The sequence below is a fragment of the Schistocerca piceifrons genome, chromosome X, assembly GCF_021461385.2.
Source record: "Schistocerca piceifrons isolate TAMUIC-IGC-003096 chromosome X, iqSchPice1.1, whole genome shotgun sequence".
Classification (NCBI taxonomy): Eukaryota; Metazoa; Arthropoda; class Insecta; order Orthoptera; family Acrididae; genus Schistocerca; species Schistocerca piceifrons.
In genome coordinates, this window is record NC_060149.1 from 787,852,022 (window position 1) to 787,868,635 (window position 16,614).

The 16,614-nt window shown below is 37.4% G+C and overlaps 1 protein-coding gene across 2 annotated transcripts in view; it reads right to left on the minus strand.

The window, feature by feature from the left end:
* The window catches only part of LOC124722875 (ankyrin-3-like), an 898,463-nt gene that overhangs the window by 437,773 nt on the left and 444,076 nt on the right, over positions 1-16,614 (minus strand). For both annotated transcript variants that reach the window (XM_047248010.1, XM_047248011.1), the window contains exons 22-23: positions 15,113-15,273; positions 8,887-9,098 (exon numbers count right to left, since the gene is read on the minus strand). In XM_047248010.1, coding sequence (XP_047103966.1) covers positions 8,887-9,098; positions 15,113-15,273 — 373 coding nt within the window. The remainder of the gene's footprint in view (positions 1-8,886; positions 9,099-15,112; positions 15,274-16,614) is intronic.

Consider the following 16,614-nt stretch of genomic DNA (forward strand, 5'->3'; position numbering starts at 1 on the left):
ATGATTTTCCCAAATATTTTAACTGAATGTTGTTCTCATTCTGGATTATAATTATCATCCTCCAGCTTGTTGACTGATTCCCTGATTTAGGTCTCCTTTTTATCCTTCATAATCACAACAACTCAACTTTACAAGTTTACAGAACTACCACATTTTTAACCATGGATTCATGTAAGCTAATTAACCAACTGTAGAAGATGTAGTTCATCAGGAACATATTAGTGAGTTGTTAATGGATGCAATATTGTTTTACTTCTCCACATATTGTATTACTCCCATTAACTTTTAGATGATGAACTTAGTAGACACACTATTCAGCTCTGACTTAGTTATATGTTACATTTAACATACAATATTCATGCGACCGGTGGAAAAGTTTACGAAATAGTAAAAGAAGTTATATGCTAGCCACTCATCATTCATAAATTGATGATAAACAATATATTGCTGTTTAACCTTGCTTCTGTCATAACAAGTAAATGAGAAACATGTATAAGTCAATATTTATAACAACAAGATCTATATATATGGTATCTTAAATTAGGAAGTGTTGATTGCAACTACTATTTTCTGTCTCTGATAGCAAATTTATTATAACCCACAGGTACTGCTTGTCATTAAAGTAAGTATGAAAATATAACAAAACATAGGCAAATATCTCCATCATTCAGTGTACAGAGAACCATTTTTTTTGTGTAGAAATTCACTTCTGTTAGAAGTACACCACCTGTAAAAGCGTACAAGCTTTGAAATCAGCTTATATTGAACTTCAATAAGGCCTAACTATTTATGGAAGGTTCTACATATTTTTCAAATGCAGTGAAAAGTAAATGTGTTAGCCTAGATAAACATTTTGTGTAACTGTACACTGAAAACAAACACCCTACACCCATGTGAAATATTGACCAGTTCATAGTTACACGAAATATTTCAACTGTTTCTCTTTCATGAATCAGTTGGGAAAGCAGTGTGATTTCTCTTTCATGAATCTGTTGGGAAAGCAGTGTAATTTATACTCAGAGCCATTTTGGGCTATTCCAGTTTGCCCAGCTAATAAGTGCTTTTTAGCCCCAATGTGACAAAGTGAGACAAGCATCAGTACATGATTTGCATTTTATAAATATAAAGATGACGAAACTTAACAAACAATGGAAAGTCAATGTCAGAATTCCACCAACATTATGAAAAGGAGACACAGTGACATTCACACACGTAAGCAGACTTCACACCTCTCTCTCTCTCTTTCTCTCTCTCTCTCTCTCTCTCTCTCTCTCTCTCTCTCTCTCTCACACACACACACACACACATGCACACACACACACACACACACACACACACACACACATGACTGCTGTCTCTGGCTGCCCTGATCAGAATGCAACTGTGTTGAACAGAAGCAGCAATCCAGAGTGGAGAAGGGAAGGGGGAGGGGTAACAGGGTACAGGTGACAGGAGAGAAATGAGTGCTGGCTCGTAGAGCATGCAGGGACTAGGTGGTGACAAGACAAGGCTGCCAGATGCTCCTTCAGGAGGCTGTGGAGGAAGGAGAGGGTGGTGAGGACAGAGAGCAGAAATGAGAGGAGCAGAGGACGGAGAAAGTCAGTGGGTGTGTAGGCAGAGAAGAGTGCACAATAAGGGTGATGAGACACGAATTGGGAGAAGCTGGTAGGACACAGAAGACAGAAACTGTTGGGTGGACAGCAGGGAGACAGTAGGTTAGCATAAGTGGAGAGCAGTATGATTTCAGGAGCAGAGAATATGTTGCAAGAGTAACTTCCATCTATGCAGTTCAGAAAAGTTGGTTGTGGAGGGGAGGATTCAGAAGGCCCAAGTTGAATTGAAATCAGGCATATAATGTTCAGCTGCATTTTTTGCCACTCTGCTCTTGACCATGGTTTGGCTGTAGCCATTCATCTTGATGAACATCTGATAGGTAGTCATACCAATATAAAAAGCTGTGCAGTGATTGCAACAGTGCTGGTATATGACATGGCTGCTTTCAAAGATGGCCCAATCTCTGAAGGGGTAGGATGAGCCTGTGATAGGACTGGACTAGGATGTGCTATGTGGGTGGATTGGGTAGGCTTTGCACCTGGGTCTTCCATAGGTATATGATTACTGTGGCAAGGGATTGGTATTGGGAATGGCATGGGGATGGACTAGGATATTGTGGAGGTTGGGTGGGTGATGGAACATCACTTTAGGTGGGGTGGAAAGGATCAAGGGTAGGATGTCTATCATTAAGGGGCATGATGATAGATAATAAGAGGCCTGTTACAGGCTTATCTTGACCCATCAGAAGCTCGGTGACCTGTGAAAGCAGCCATGTTATATACCAACTCTGCTGCATCACTGAACAGTTTTTTATATTGCCATGACTACCAATCAACTATCCACCAGGATGAATGGCTACTGCCAAACTGGAGCCAAGACCAAAGTGGACCACCCAGTGGCACAACATGCAGTTGAAAATTAGAAGCTCAATTTCAATGGCTGCTTCACAGTTCTGACTATCTGGATGCTCCCCTCCACCACTAGCTTTCCTGAAGTGAGCAAATGGGAACTATCATTACAACACATTCTTCACTCCCAAGATCATCTCAGCCTCAACCTAGAGCACCTCTTTCTCTCCACATGTTCCATCCAGCAGTTTCTGCCCCTCTCTGTCCTAGCACCTCTTACCAATTCATGTTCACAAATGTTCATTGTGCACTGCTCACTGCCAATGCACCCACTGGTCTTTTCCACTTCTCTGCTCCTCTCCTTTTCTGCTCTGCATCCTCCCTTCCTTCCTCACAGTCTCTTGATGCTGCATCTGTCAGCCTCGTGTTGTCACCATCTAGTCCCTGCACGTTCCGTCAGGCTGTACCCCACCCATACCCCTGCTATCACTCCTCCCCCCCCCCCCCCCCCTCCCACTCCTGACTGTTGCTTGAATTCTACACAGTTGCATTCTGGCCAGGGTATCTGGAGATAGTGGTCATGTGTGCATGAGGTGTGCTTGCTTGTGGGAATGTGTGTGCATTTCTTTTCTGAAGAAGGCTTTGGTCAAAACTCAATGTGTAACAGTCTTTTCATTGTTCCTGTCTCTAACTGAAAACATTATGTTTATGGTGAGTAGTAATCAAGACTTTTCATAAGACGATGGAACTATAAGAGATGCAGAAGATGGGAATTTCTACATATATAATGCATTACTGAAATAAGTAAATGGTACAAGAATGTACTTCTTTTGAAGAAAATGTATAGGCTTCAAGATATACTACCCATTTTCAAGTAATACTATATCAGTTTATAGTATTTTGAGATTTTACTGTTGTTGAATAAACATCCCAGATACACCAGGAATGCATGCCACACCACAATCTCATTAAATAGCACTGGATATGAGCAAAGAGCACATGCATATTTTGCCGTATGTGAGTCAATATAGGCAATGTGGACTTAAGGCTGGAACATGTTTGTCTTTTTCTATTCACAACATAGTACCAGATTCATTATTCAACAATGAAAACTCCAGGTTGGAATATTAACAATAGTAGGAAAAGAACGGATTGCTACTTACCATAAAGTGACCCTGTGAGTCACAGACAGGCACAACAAAAGAACTGTTACACATTATAGCTTTCAGCCAAAGCTTTCTTGACCAAAGAAAACACACACACACACACACACACACACACACACACAAACAAACAAACAAGCACACCTCATGCACACACGACTACTACCGGCAGCTCTGACCGAAACCATGATTCCACTCAAAGCTGCCATTGGTAATGGTCCAATGTGTATGAGGTGTGCTTGATTGTGTGAATGTATGTGTGTTTTCTTTGCTGAAGAAAGCTTTGGCCAAAAGCTATAACATCTAAGAGTCTTTTTGTTGTGCCTATCCGCAACACAAGAAGTCATTTTTATATGAGTAGCAATCTATTCTTTTCATAATATTATTAAGTGCATTATTAGTTATTGTCTTGAGAAATTCTTATGAAACAATGAAGTTAGACTTATTAAGCATCTTCCATCATTAGGTCTTTTGAACAACTATTGCATCTTTGACAATGATAATGATAATATGAAAACTCATACTCTCTTTAAAGAAACATATAAAGTGAAATGGAAATTTGGTTGTACCACATTCGACCTCTATTTTAGGCAATAGTTTGCAAAATGTCTTTTGAAACTGCAGGTCAGATGTTTTTGTGATATGTTGAATCCAAGGTGCATATCTTTACATTTCTCTGTACTTTTTGGCAAAGAAGCCAATATGATAATTGTGTTATAACATTTCTTCAATTTTGGAACAATGTTCCTAGTATGAATACATAAAATATATCTAGAAATCATAGATGTGTAAATTAAATCCAACAGTTTCTATGTATTTTTATAGCACTGGTACCAATGTTCTCATGACTGAAATACATGCAACAGAAAACAACAAAGAGTAATGAAAAGTCTGAATATATTTTTAAACTACTCATAATTCACTGCATGGTTGAACTTGAAATAACACTATGGGTTATGGGTTAATAAGTAAATCTTTGGTGATACTGCATTTCATTAAGTAAAGCAATCATTAATCTGAAGATTGTTTTGAACACCATAGTGCTTTACTAGCCATAGTGCTGTTGGGGCTCATATGCTGTTGCCTTCCTCTGACCTTTGAACTGATCACCTGGTTACAGTTTAACATGGATTCCTAACCACAGTACAACTTGGCAGTTTTCACACTGACAAATGTTGTCAGAGGTGAAAGAAATGATAAGTGACAGATCAAAATCCTAAGACTGACCAGTGATTGAACCCAAGACTTGTGGATTTGTAGTCTCACACTTTGCCACTGACGATTTCTGCATATAATTACCAACATGAATGAAAAAGTCGTCAGTGATCTGTGATGTCATGAGCACTTACAGAAAAATTTTCTGACAAAAATCGCTCAAAATATTGTTCGACTGGTGTAATCTCAATGTCAATAGGATTTGCATTGGTATATTTTATCTTGAATTAATGCAACAATGGGTGAAACACTATCAAACAGAACTGAATTTTAGATACACATCACCAATTTTTTTCTTCCAAACAAGGGGTTAACTGAATCAATAGCCACAATAAGTCACAGAGGTATGACATTAACCCTGTGAGAAAAAAAGTAAAATAAATAAAATACAAGAGAATGAAAATGTAAAAACAAAATTAGATGAATAAATAATTACTGGTACAAGAATATCTGTCAGAGTAACCATACATACATGTTGCATGTGTGATAAGGTTCATAGAAATAAATATTGAAATAACTTCTAGCCATGTTGACTAAACTTTTATTACTTCCAAAATCACCTTATGTGTTTTGATATTCCATCATTTTCAGGAGCAAATGTTATTTCATAATGTGAAACATAGAAAATTGCCAAATACATACACTCTACCTTAACACCAATCTTAACCAAGAGGCAAGTGCACCTGCCTCTATTTTCTAGCTGAGAGGCAAGTGCACTTACTGCTGTTTCCTATCTATCACATTATGACACAGTATTTGCTCTGAAAATGACAGAATGTGGAAATGCATGGGGTGATTTTGGAAATAATAGATTATATGGTCAAGACATCTGCAAGTTATTAAAGTGTATCCAATAACCACTTCATCTCATAGCATTTTTGTGCAAATTGTAGCAAATGAATATATGCAACATACTAGTAGATGAATTAGCATTAGGTATACTCTTTAGCATCCATATTTAGAATGAGACACTTTTTTTTTTAATCAGGGTTATGTTATTCCTTAGTGCCACACAAAAATCACGTCCACACATAAACTGAAGAAAGTTTATTTCAGTAAGATCTATAACAATTACTTGTTATTATTTCTATTTAAATTATTTGGGAAAAGAAAAATAGAGTGAAACACAAATTAATGGAGGCTAACACAAAATTCAACAACAGTTAATTTATATCAAAGCTGAGATAATCCTCCCATATTCCACCTATTATTGTGTGTTTCATATTGTTTACCATTCACTTATGAAAGCTAGAACTCCATTTTCTTCACTTCATCTATTTGCTGCCAAGCATATCAGAGTTCATATTTCAAAAAAGTTTTATTCCCTAACAGATTGTATGAAATAGTACAGGTAAGATTAGAGTAATGATTCTATAATGGTGTGAATATTGGCACTTCAATGTGGATTTCTATGTAATGTTAATGTAATGTATGCTATGTTCATTCCTGAAACTTATTTTCCATTTAGACAATGACACATAGCTCATTTCAAAATGAAAATCATTACATGAGGAGAAACTGTCAAAATAATTATCTTCGCATACAGGTACTGAACAAACAAGTAGTTCACTCTTCGTATAGATGTAAATCTAACCATCTATATAACAAACGTTACATTATGTTTACAATGCATTTTATATTTCCTGTTTCATCATTGTGCTCACAATCAAAGCTACTTTTGCAAATACACTTCTCGGGTTTGTTGGTAGGTAATATTGTATAAATGGCACAATATTTCATTGATGCAACTGCTTGACATCTTCAGATGGGAGTAGTTGCTGCTGTCACTGCTGCGAAGTGCATCTGATGATAACCGCGCAGTGGCATTGAAATTTATCAGTCCGGGAGTATGCAATATACGTACACGGGAAGATGCTCACAGTTGGAGGAAAGTGGTGTTCCTAGTGCCCCCTTATAGGTGCTGCAGAAAGGCCTTCCATGTCCGTGCTGTGGGCAATGACTGTGCTGCCAGACACTCCTGTTTCAAAAGCTGAATTAAATCTCAGAAGTGCATTGTGATGAGTCACGAATCAGAAGTTCTTGTTTTTCCTGTTTTGATTTAATGGTGACCAGTACTGCATTCCAGCAAGAATGGTATTCCAGCAGAATGGCTATTCCCATGTACAGATATGTCACACATTCCTTTCTAAGTAAATTTACAGCAGAGATGTAGATGAAGATGCAAAGGCACCCATTGCAACGGCATTTTTGCCCTATTTTGGTGGCACATCTTCAAGAATAGAAAGAATCCTCAAAAGCCATACATCAAGTGTGTGTTCTGGCCACCAGAAAAAAATTGAGGAATTTATTGTGCTCAGTCAAAGACGACCTTGACCTTAGGAAACATGGTGTGTATAAGATCCCATGCCAATGTGGAAAATCTTATACTGGGCAGACATGCCAAACCGTGCAAGAACATTGCATCAAACATCATCATCATAAATGCCTGGGCCAACATGATAAATCAGCGGCACCAGAGCAGTGCCTAAACATAGGGCATCGTATGTTTTACGAAAAGACTGAAATTTTATCCCCAGCATCACCTTTCTGGGACTATGTTGTTAAGGAGGCCATACATATCCATACAGCAGACAATCTTATCAACAGGAATGCAAGTTTTCATTTAAGCACTGCCTGGAATCCAGCAATGGCCCCCATTAAATCAAAACAGGAAAAAAGAGGACTTCTGATTCATGATTCAAGCTAACGCACTACTGAGATTTAATTCAACTTTTAACAACAGGAGCATCTGGCAGCACAGTCAGTGCCCACAGTACACACATGGAAGGCTTTTCTGCATCTCCTATCACAGAGCTCCAGGAATGCCACTTTCCTCCAAATGTGAGCATCTCCTTGCGCACACATATTGCCTGCTCCCAACCTGATAAATTTTGACAGCTATGAGATTATCATCAATTGCACCTTGCAGCAGTGACAGCAGCAACTACCACCACCTGAAGGTGTCAAGCACTTAATCAATGAAATACTGTGCGATTTACACAATACAACCCAGCAGCAAACCCAAGAAATATGCTTGCAACAGATCCATCAGGAAAGCCTGAAAAGTCCAAACTACTTTTCATTAACTTAAGGAATAGCAACAGACAGAAGTCAACAAAACTGCCATGGAATTTATATGTTTTGTTAAATATTATACAGCCTGTAAATTACAAAATATATGTTGCTACAGAAAGTAGACACCTATGGTTGCACCCTTGACTTCTGTCCATGCAGCTGTACACTGCTTAACAACCTGAAATTGCCAAAGTATACTGAAAACATTATAGAAAGTTGAGAAGATCATTTGCTAATTGGATTATATATGCAAATAATATGATTGGCAATAGTGTCTGAATATGTAAAATCAGAATATTATTTTCATCACCTTTCTGATTTTCATAGCTTTTTTAATTTAGCATCAACAGCAAGATCATTAAAGATGGAGCCATAGAACACATGTAAGAAGGATCTGGGAGGGAATTTGCTACCTTAGATCATGAGGACTACTGTTTATATTTACTTACTGTAAAGAAAAGTTTCTTTAAATAATAATCTGAAAATATGCATAAGAAGCATAAGCAGCAGGAAAAAGAAAAATATGGAAGTGCATGATGTCTAACATTTACTACTTAGCCAAATGTCTGAAAGGACCTTGAATGGTACTGAATGATTTAGTGATCTTTTGTACAATTTTGGAGAAGAATCAAATATTTTTACAATAGCATTAGGTATCATATAAATCTAACTACTCAGTAAGAGTTCTAAACATTGCTTCTGTAAGTGTTCTCCACAGTCTGTGAATACCAGCAAATAATTTCCATGTCAATAAGATGGTGGAACTAAGTACAATATAAATCACACAATTTAATCATAAATTATATGAGCTAAAGATTACAACAGTACTCTATATTGAGACTGTACATATTCATAGCAAAAAGAAAAATGATAAATCATTTAACTGTAATTTCTTCAACAAAAACAACTTTGCAAGTCACAAAACTTTTCTACCATACCAATGAGAAACGTTTTTTCTTTGGAATGTGATTAACAGTTATTTTTCTTAACATGGCAGCACTGGTACCTTTTCGAGGCTTGAACAAGTTTACCTGAAGTCCAACTTTGATCTTCTTTGTAAGTGCTCCTTGTGGAAATACAGCTTGCACCTGTGGTACAACAGAAGAGGAAACCATTCCACCTTCAGGTCCAATTGCATGAACTTCTTGCCTTATTCGAGACACCACAGCGAAGTACTGAGGAAAATCATTTGTCAGTATTCTAGTTGTTCGTCCAGAACTTGAATCTTCCAGGGCATTTAATTCTGTAACAATAATTATCAGATTTATAAAGAAAGGTAAAAGATGTCATTTGCAATGCATGTGTGTGTGTGTGTGTGTGTGTGTGTGTGTGTGTGTGTGTGTGTGTGTGTGTGTGATTCACATACAAATTATACGCTGGATAATTTTTTCTACACATTTACGGCCCTGATATCTTGTCTGTGAAGCAGATGGCCCTTCCTGAATAGCAGCTGGTGTAAACTATTTGTTGAAATAGTTGAATTACAGATACATTCACAAAGAAGGACCAGACTCAGCAAACAGTCTTCAATGCTAGACCGTGTAGCAATATTGACTGAAAAAATGCTATATACTTGTTCAAAATCTAGGCCTGTCAGATCATCTCTGTCAATTTTTTAAAACAGATATTTACATAGAGAAGCCTGTTAAGTTGAATGTATACCAAACACATAAACCTTCATGAATTTGCAGCCCAACTGCAATATCAAATGTTAGGCACTGTTGGGCTTGACTAGTGCTGGGATGGGTCATCATCCAAGTTTTCCAAGTGCTGTTGACATGTTGGGTGCATTCAGTCTTTGTGAAGCCAGTTGAGAAGCTACATGATTGAGAAACAGTGGCACCAGTCACGAAAACAGATAATGGCCAGGAGAATGGTGTACTGACCACATGCCCTCCGTATTGGCATCTGGTGATGCCTAATGGCTGAGGATGACATGGCAGCTGGTCAGTACCATTGGGCCATCAAGGCCTGTATGGATGGTGTTCGTTTGTTTGTTTTTTCATTGCATCATTACTAAAGCTTTCTTAATTACTGTTAACCAACAGCTTTATTTAATTATTTCAGTTTATGTTCTCATATACATATAAATGAATAATTAAGTATATAATTATATTTGGATGAGGTAAATGTGCAGTTCATGTGCCAATTACAGTCCTATGTACTGGTGAAGCATACTGTACAATTTTTATAAATAAACTCAAACTTATATGGGCATGTGGGTCCTCTTTTCATAAACTCAATGAAAAATGACGTTTTTAGTATTTTTCCTGACCTAATTGCAGGCTGTAAATAAAATTAAACCTAGAACTTCATGAAGTGAGAAGGAAAAAGAAAAGAAAAAAAATGCATAGCTGGAAGGGACACAGAAAAAAACAACAAAACATTCTAATCTGTGGAAATGCATAATTGTAAATCTTATTTTTGGAGTGAATAATCTGCCATTGCACTCTTCAATACAGTTATCATATATTTATATAGTCACCACTGTTATAGACCTGGACATGTTTTAAGAAAAATAACCGTTATAATTACTCTGTTAGGTTCTTCTTCTCCATATTAAATGACATATTTTAATTGTCTGATATTGGATATATCACAAAAAGTGGACTTGATATGGTGTTTCCAGGAGACAAAGCACCATTGACAGCTACAAACTAAGAGGTGGCTTATATAAGATTTTAAATGTAACTTGACCTGAGGATTTATAAGTATTACTATAACTGTGATATGAAATAATTTGTGTGTTTTTGATGAAAAAATCTGTTACTTTAATAGGTTCTCACAACTTTCACAAAATTCTTGTTGTTTACTGCATGTTATCCTCAGCCCATTGACTTCCTATCATTACATATCATCCTAATTTGTCTCTTCTGCAGTTCAGAATATTTCCAAATTTTTTTTTTTTTTTTTTTTTTTTTTTTTTTTTTTTTTTTTTTTTTTTTTTTTTTAAATAAAATGCTTCAGTTCTTAGAATCTTGTAATAGTTGCTTGTTAGATTTTTTTCATTTGCGCTATTTAGATATTCACCATTATTTACATGTAAAAATTTCCTTTTTTGCACTGGTATAACATAAATATTTTAAGTTCTTCGAAGATAATCCTTACTGCACTTTCAGACAGTGCACATGCCAGTGTCAATCTCAAATAATTTTAAATGATATTCTGATTTATAACCAACTGTGAGGGTACAAGTAGTAATAGAGTGAGACACCTGTCATCCAGGCATGAAAAAAGTTTTCAGATTAGCTGTAAAAACATTTTTTTTTAGAAGAAAGGCATTTTTTTTATCAAAGCCATGTTTTAGATAGATGCAAAGTGCATTGAATTTTTACAGTAAATAAATTCCATCCCTAAAGAGCAATTTTGGAAGATGTGAAACTAAACACAGCTGCCCCCCAGTCTCTTCACTGGACTGAAAAGTTTGTCCTAATAAAGACCTCTTATCACATTCACCAACTTTAGAATAAACATTTCAAAACAAAGAATTTTATGTCAGCATGGTCTATCAAATTATTCGCATGAACAATACACACTTCAAAAAGTAGCTGAGACAAACCTTTCTGCAGTTCAAGATGATGTTTGACTTACAGGGTGTGGACAAAATTATGGAAACACCAAAAATACAGCACATTACCATGCCTAGTATGGTGTAGGAAAACTGTTGTCATTCAAAACAGCTTACAGTCATCTTGGAGTGGATAAATACAGGTTCTGTATGGTTTTCAAGTAAATCTTATTCCATTCATACTGCCAAACTGTGACAGGTCCTGTTAATGATAATGTAAGTGGATAGGGCTCACACACATTGTTCTCTAACATAGACCACAAAAGCTCAGTAACACTGAGATTTGGTGACTATAGCGGCTGGGAGAGATGTGACAATTTATCCTCATGCTCACAAAATCAGTCTTGGATGATGCGAGCTGTGTGAACCAGGACCCTATTGGTGTGGAACATAGGATCACCACATTTTACCACAACATTTTACCAAAACAATCACATAATCATTGGCATTAATGTGGCCTTGCAAAGTAACCATGGGGCCTACGGTGCACCATGATATGGCTACCCACATCATCACAGATCCCTCCTCTTTGTTTCACTCTTGGGATGTAAACTTGGACACTGGAAACAGTATGCAACAAGCCTCATCTGTACTTTCTTTCATTACTCCACAGTTTAGGTTTTATGACCTTGGCATCAGGTGTTCCTGTTATGGGCATTTGCATCACTGATGAATCATTTACGAATTCAAGCTCACCCTGAATTTCCCTGCTTATGGACTTCCCTTCATCATGTTTTGGTGCTGAGAGTGCTTTTGAGTGTAATATTGAGTTATGTAGTGACTTTTGCAACTCTTGTCTTCTTGTTTTTTGCCACAATCATTTTCTATGGCCATCTGTCACAGTCACTCAACACACACTTTTGTCCACATTGTGACATACCAGATGATGCTTTCCCACTTTTCCTGTATGTGGTACAAATTTTTGATATGGTGCCTATTGAAACAACATACACTTTGGCTTCCTTAGTTATGGAAACACCTGTCATACAGGTAGCATCAGTTTGCACACCTTTGAATTCACTTAGCTAGATAGCGGAGGGTCTTTGCCACCTGTCCAACACACCTACCTACTACGCAATGTTCTGTATTAGCATCTGGACTCTGTAGTTTTCAGTCAGTAGAAATAAGAAAAACAGAGGGTTACAGCTTCTTCAGTCTTGTTGGCAACAATCTTTGCTAGCAGACAATACTCTCTGCAGCAGCATATTTTTTTCCAGTTACTCTCTTGAAGGATGGAAGAGGGGAACAGAACATTTAGCCTGTTGGACCTAAGGTTCCATCTACTTTGATTTGGTTGTCACTCTATTTCCTGTTATCATGGGAGGAGGGAGGACTAGATCTTGTTTCTATACCACGTAATCAGAAATTAATTTTGGGTGACTTATGGGAACATTCGCCTTACAGCCTAAAGAAATACCTCCAGAACCTTGGGTAGGTCTGCTTTCCATAAAATTGGCCCTTCCATCGACACACTGTTTGTAGTGACAAACAGTCGCACCCCGAATATGCTGAAGGCCTTCACAGACAAAAGCTCAACTCCCTGCCATGTACAGAAATAGAACTCCCCACATATTATCCACACACATCTAATACTCCTCTCACACATGCTGACCAGACTGTGACCCTTGATCCTTTTGTCACTTGGTATCACAAAGGACATCTACTACTAAATTGGATTCTTCACCAATAGTTTACCTACCTCTAGGTATGCCCAGTGATGAGAAATATCTTCCATATAATAATAAATCAGTATTGGGTAAGCTATGCACAATGTTCCTAAACGTGAAGGAAGAACTAAAATAAAGAAATAATAAACAGATGTGATGTCTTGAGGCCTAATATCATTTATATTTGGTTATCATATCTTACAGTATATTGCTGGCAGCAGATCTGACAATTTCTACTAAGATATGATGTTCAGTTAGTCGTTTTTAAAGATGATGGACAATAATTTTCGGTGGAGACAGATGTGAGAGGAAAATAAATACTTAACTTTGAATGAGAAAACAACAATTATGAATCGAAAACAAAAAGTATGAAAGGGCCAATTTTAGATAACTTCAAACTCTCCAGCAACCATAAATATGAAACAGGAACTGTGGAAAATCATACATAAATAAAGAAAACTGACTATTACTTCATAAAATAAGAGTACTCAGATCATTAGGTCTCACATTATGTATTGTAAAAAATTACAACATGGATGTATAAAAAAATCTCGTCACCAAGCTGCAACATGATAAAACACGTAACAGATGTGGAAATGCACAAGCTTCCTAAGCCAGTGGCTCCTTCTTCAGACAGGAGGAAAGGAAGGGGAATGAGGAAAAAGTACTGGAGAGGATTAGAAAATGGAAAGAGTTACAGAAAAGTCATTTAGAACTGCATGTTAGAAGAGGCTTACTGGATGCGATGTGAAAGAAAGACTGATTCTTGGTACCTGCACCTGATGAAATTTCAGAACTTGAGAACTTAAAGTGGGAGATTGGGTGATAAAGTAGGCAGAGATTACTGAAAAAAAGTATTGAAAGAGTCAATAAGAGTGGAAAGCTAAATGCATTATACATGGTAGATGGAGGAGGTGAGATGGGCAAGGGGAGAGGGATAGGCAGATCAGAAAATCGAAAATATTGTAGGCAAAGAAAAGGAATAGTTTACATTAATTTCTGTAGTTTTAGGTTCTCTTTTCACTAACTATTACTTTAATGTGCTGTATTTTATTTTTCTATATTTTTTATTTTCTAGTCTGTCTATTTTTCCTGCCCCCCCCCCTCCAGCCCCCCCCCCCCTCCAGCCCCCCCCACCTGCATACCATGTATAATTCACTTAGCTTTCCACTCTTATTGAGTCATTCATAACATTTTTTAGAAACCTCTTGCTTGCTTATTACACTATCTTCCACCTTTAAGTCTCACGTTTTCAAATCTTGTGCGATATTGGTACAAACAATTAGTCCTTCCTTCTCATCTCTCATCTGGAGTTTTGCGTAACTTTTCCAGAACTCTTTTATTTTCTAAATCTCTTTTTCCTTTTCGCTCAGTGCTCTTCCTTTCCGTTCAATGCTTATGCCAGAAGAAGGAGACACTGGCTCCGAATGCTTGTGCTTTTCCACCTCTTTCATGTGCTGCTTGGTGAGTAACTCATTTATCTATCCTTATATTTTCAAACATTGATTATTTTCATTAAATGAATTGTTAAATTCGATATCTGTCTAACATATTGGCCATCAAACATGTCTGCAATATGGATGATTGGTAATTTGTCTATCAACATTGTCCGATGACCATTGTTGATAATTTGTGTACCCGTACCATAGTTACATTGAGGAATATTCAGCAGAATTCAGCTTTATCAAGCTACAACATTTAGCAGCACTGATTGGCATGTGATGGGGCTTCACATCATATTGAATTCTGGAGTCAGAAATCATCTACAGTTTTGTAATCACTATAAATTGTTCATTGTCATGTACCTAACCTGTGTCATAAAATTCATTTCTGTGGTATGCACCCTATATGGTATTACAATTTTCAGAAGTTTAGTTAATAATGTACATCCAATGAAAATGTTCAAATTGAGTGAGTCGATATACATGAGAAAAAAAGAGAACATTTTAGAAGATTTAACAGTTTGAGTTGCTCTGACAACCAGTTAATTTCTCAGCAATCCCATGTATAAGTACTACCTACCTTCTCCTTCAAAACTCTCATTGATGGCTTCATGAATAGCCTCATCACTGGCATCTGTAGTGTGTTCTCTCCATGTCTCACCATTATCTGAGCGAAGTATGACTATTTCACGTTCCACTCCTCTCAAAGAACCAAAATGTGGTACCTCAATAATCACTGGTCTGAAATAAATTAATTTTTGCACACATAAAGTGGTAACATTTTAATTCTGTCAGTATAAATTGAGATACTTAAACCCATTACTAAGAAAACAACTATTACAAGTTTTGTAAATACGAGGTCATTACAAAAGTCATGGCAACCATTTTTTATTTAAAAAATGCTAGCAAATTAAAAAATTCTGAAATATACAAATGGAACGTTAGTTCATTTGTAAGCATTACATGTAAGAAAGTGGATGAACACACACACTGCCATAAAGATCTAGCACGAGAAAAGGACAAAGCCAATTCTGACATTTCAAAGATGCTTTACTGTCGGTTACAACAGTTCATAAAACTACAGGGCAGTACCATGGACCTGTTACATCTTAGAGTCCCTCAAAATATTCTCCCAGTGACTCCATTACACACTGCCAGCACTGCAGAAGACTCCAAATACCCGTGGCCTCACCATGAGTGAATCATCTGATCTCATATGTCACTGCTGTGGCAATGTCTTCACATATTCAAAAGCATGTGCCTTGCAATGGCTCTTTCAGTTTTGGTATGAGGTTATAATCACAAGGAGCCAAAGGCCTTGCCGCAGTGGTAACAGCAATTCCTGTCAGATCACTGAAATTAAGTGCTGTCAGGCTAGGCTAACACTTGGATGGGTGGCCATCCAGTGTGCCGAGCACTGTTGGCAAGTGGGGTGCACTCAGTCCTTGTCAGACAAACTGAGAAGCTACTTGACTAACAAGTGGCAGCTCCAGTCTCGTAAACTGACATACGGCCCGGAGAGTGGAATGCTGACCACATGCCCCTCCGTATCTGCATCCAATGGCCGCGTGTGGGCTGAGGATGAGACAGCGACTGGTTGGTACCATTGGGCTTTCATAGCCTGTTTGGGCAGAGTTTAATTTAGTTTATAATCACAAGGTGAAAAGTCTGGTGAGTATGGTACATGCTCCAGTACTTCACATCCCCATTACAAGAGCAGATTCTGTACACATGCTGTTGTATGGGCTATCACGTTGTACTGAAGAATTAATGCATCATATAGATTTTTCAGGATATTTCTCCCAAGTAATCCATCACATGTGTCACTGCAGGAAACTACAACAGTAATATAGTGCATTAACAGTTTGTGGGATGAAATGGCACAAAATCACTCCTCTAATGTCGTTGACTGTGTTTGCCATTAACTTGACAGGAGAGGGATTGCAATGAAATTTGTGCTTAAGTGATGAACCTGGATGACACCATTCCATGGACTGGTGTTTCAGTTCTGGCTCATAGGCCCTGGCCCAAAATTCATATGTGGTGATGATTCTCACAAGGACGTTGTCTCCGTCTTCTTCA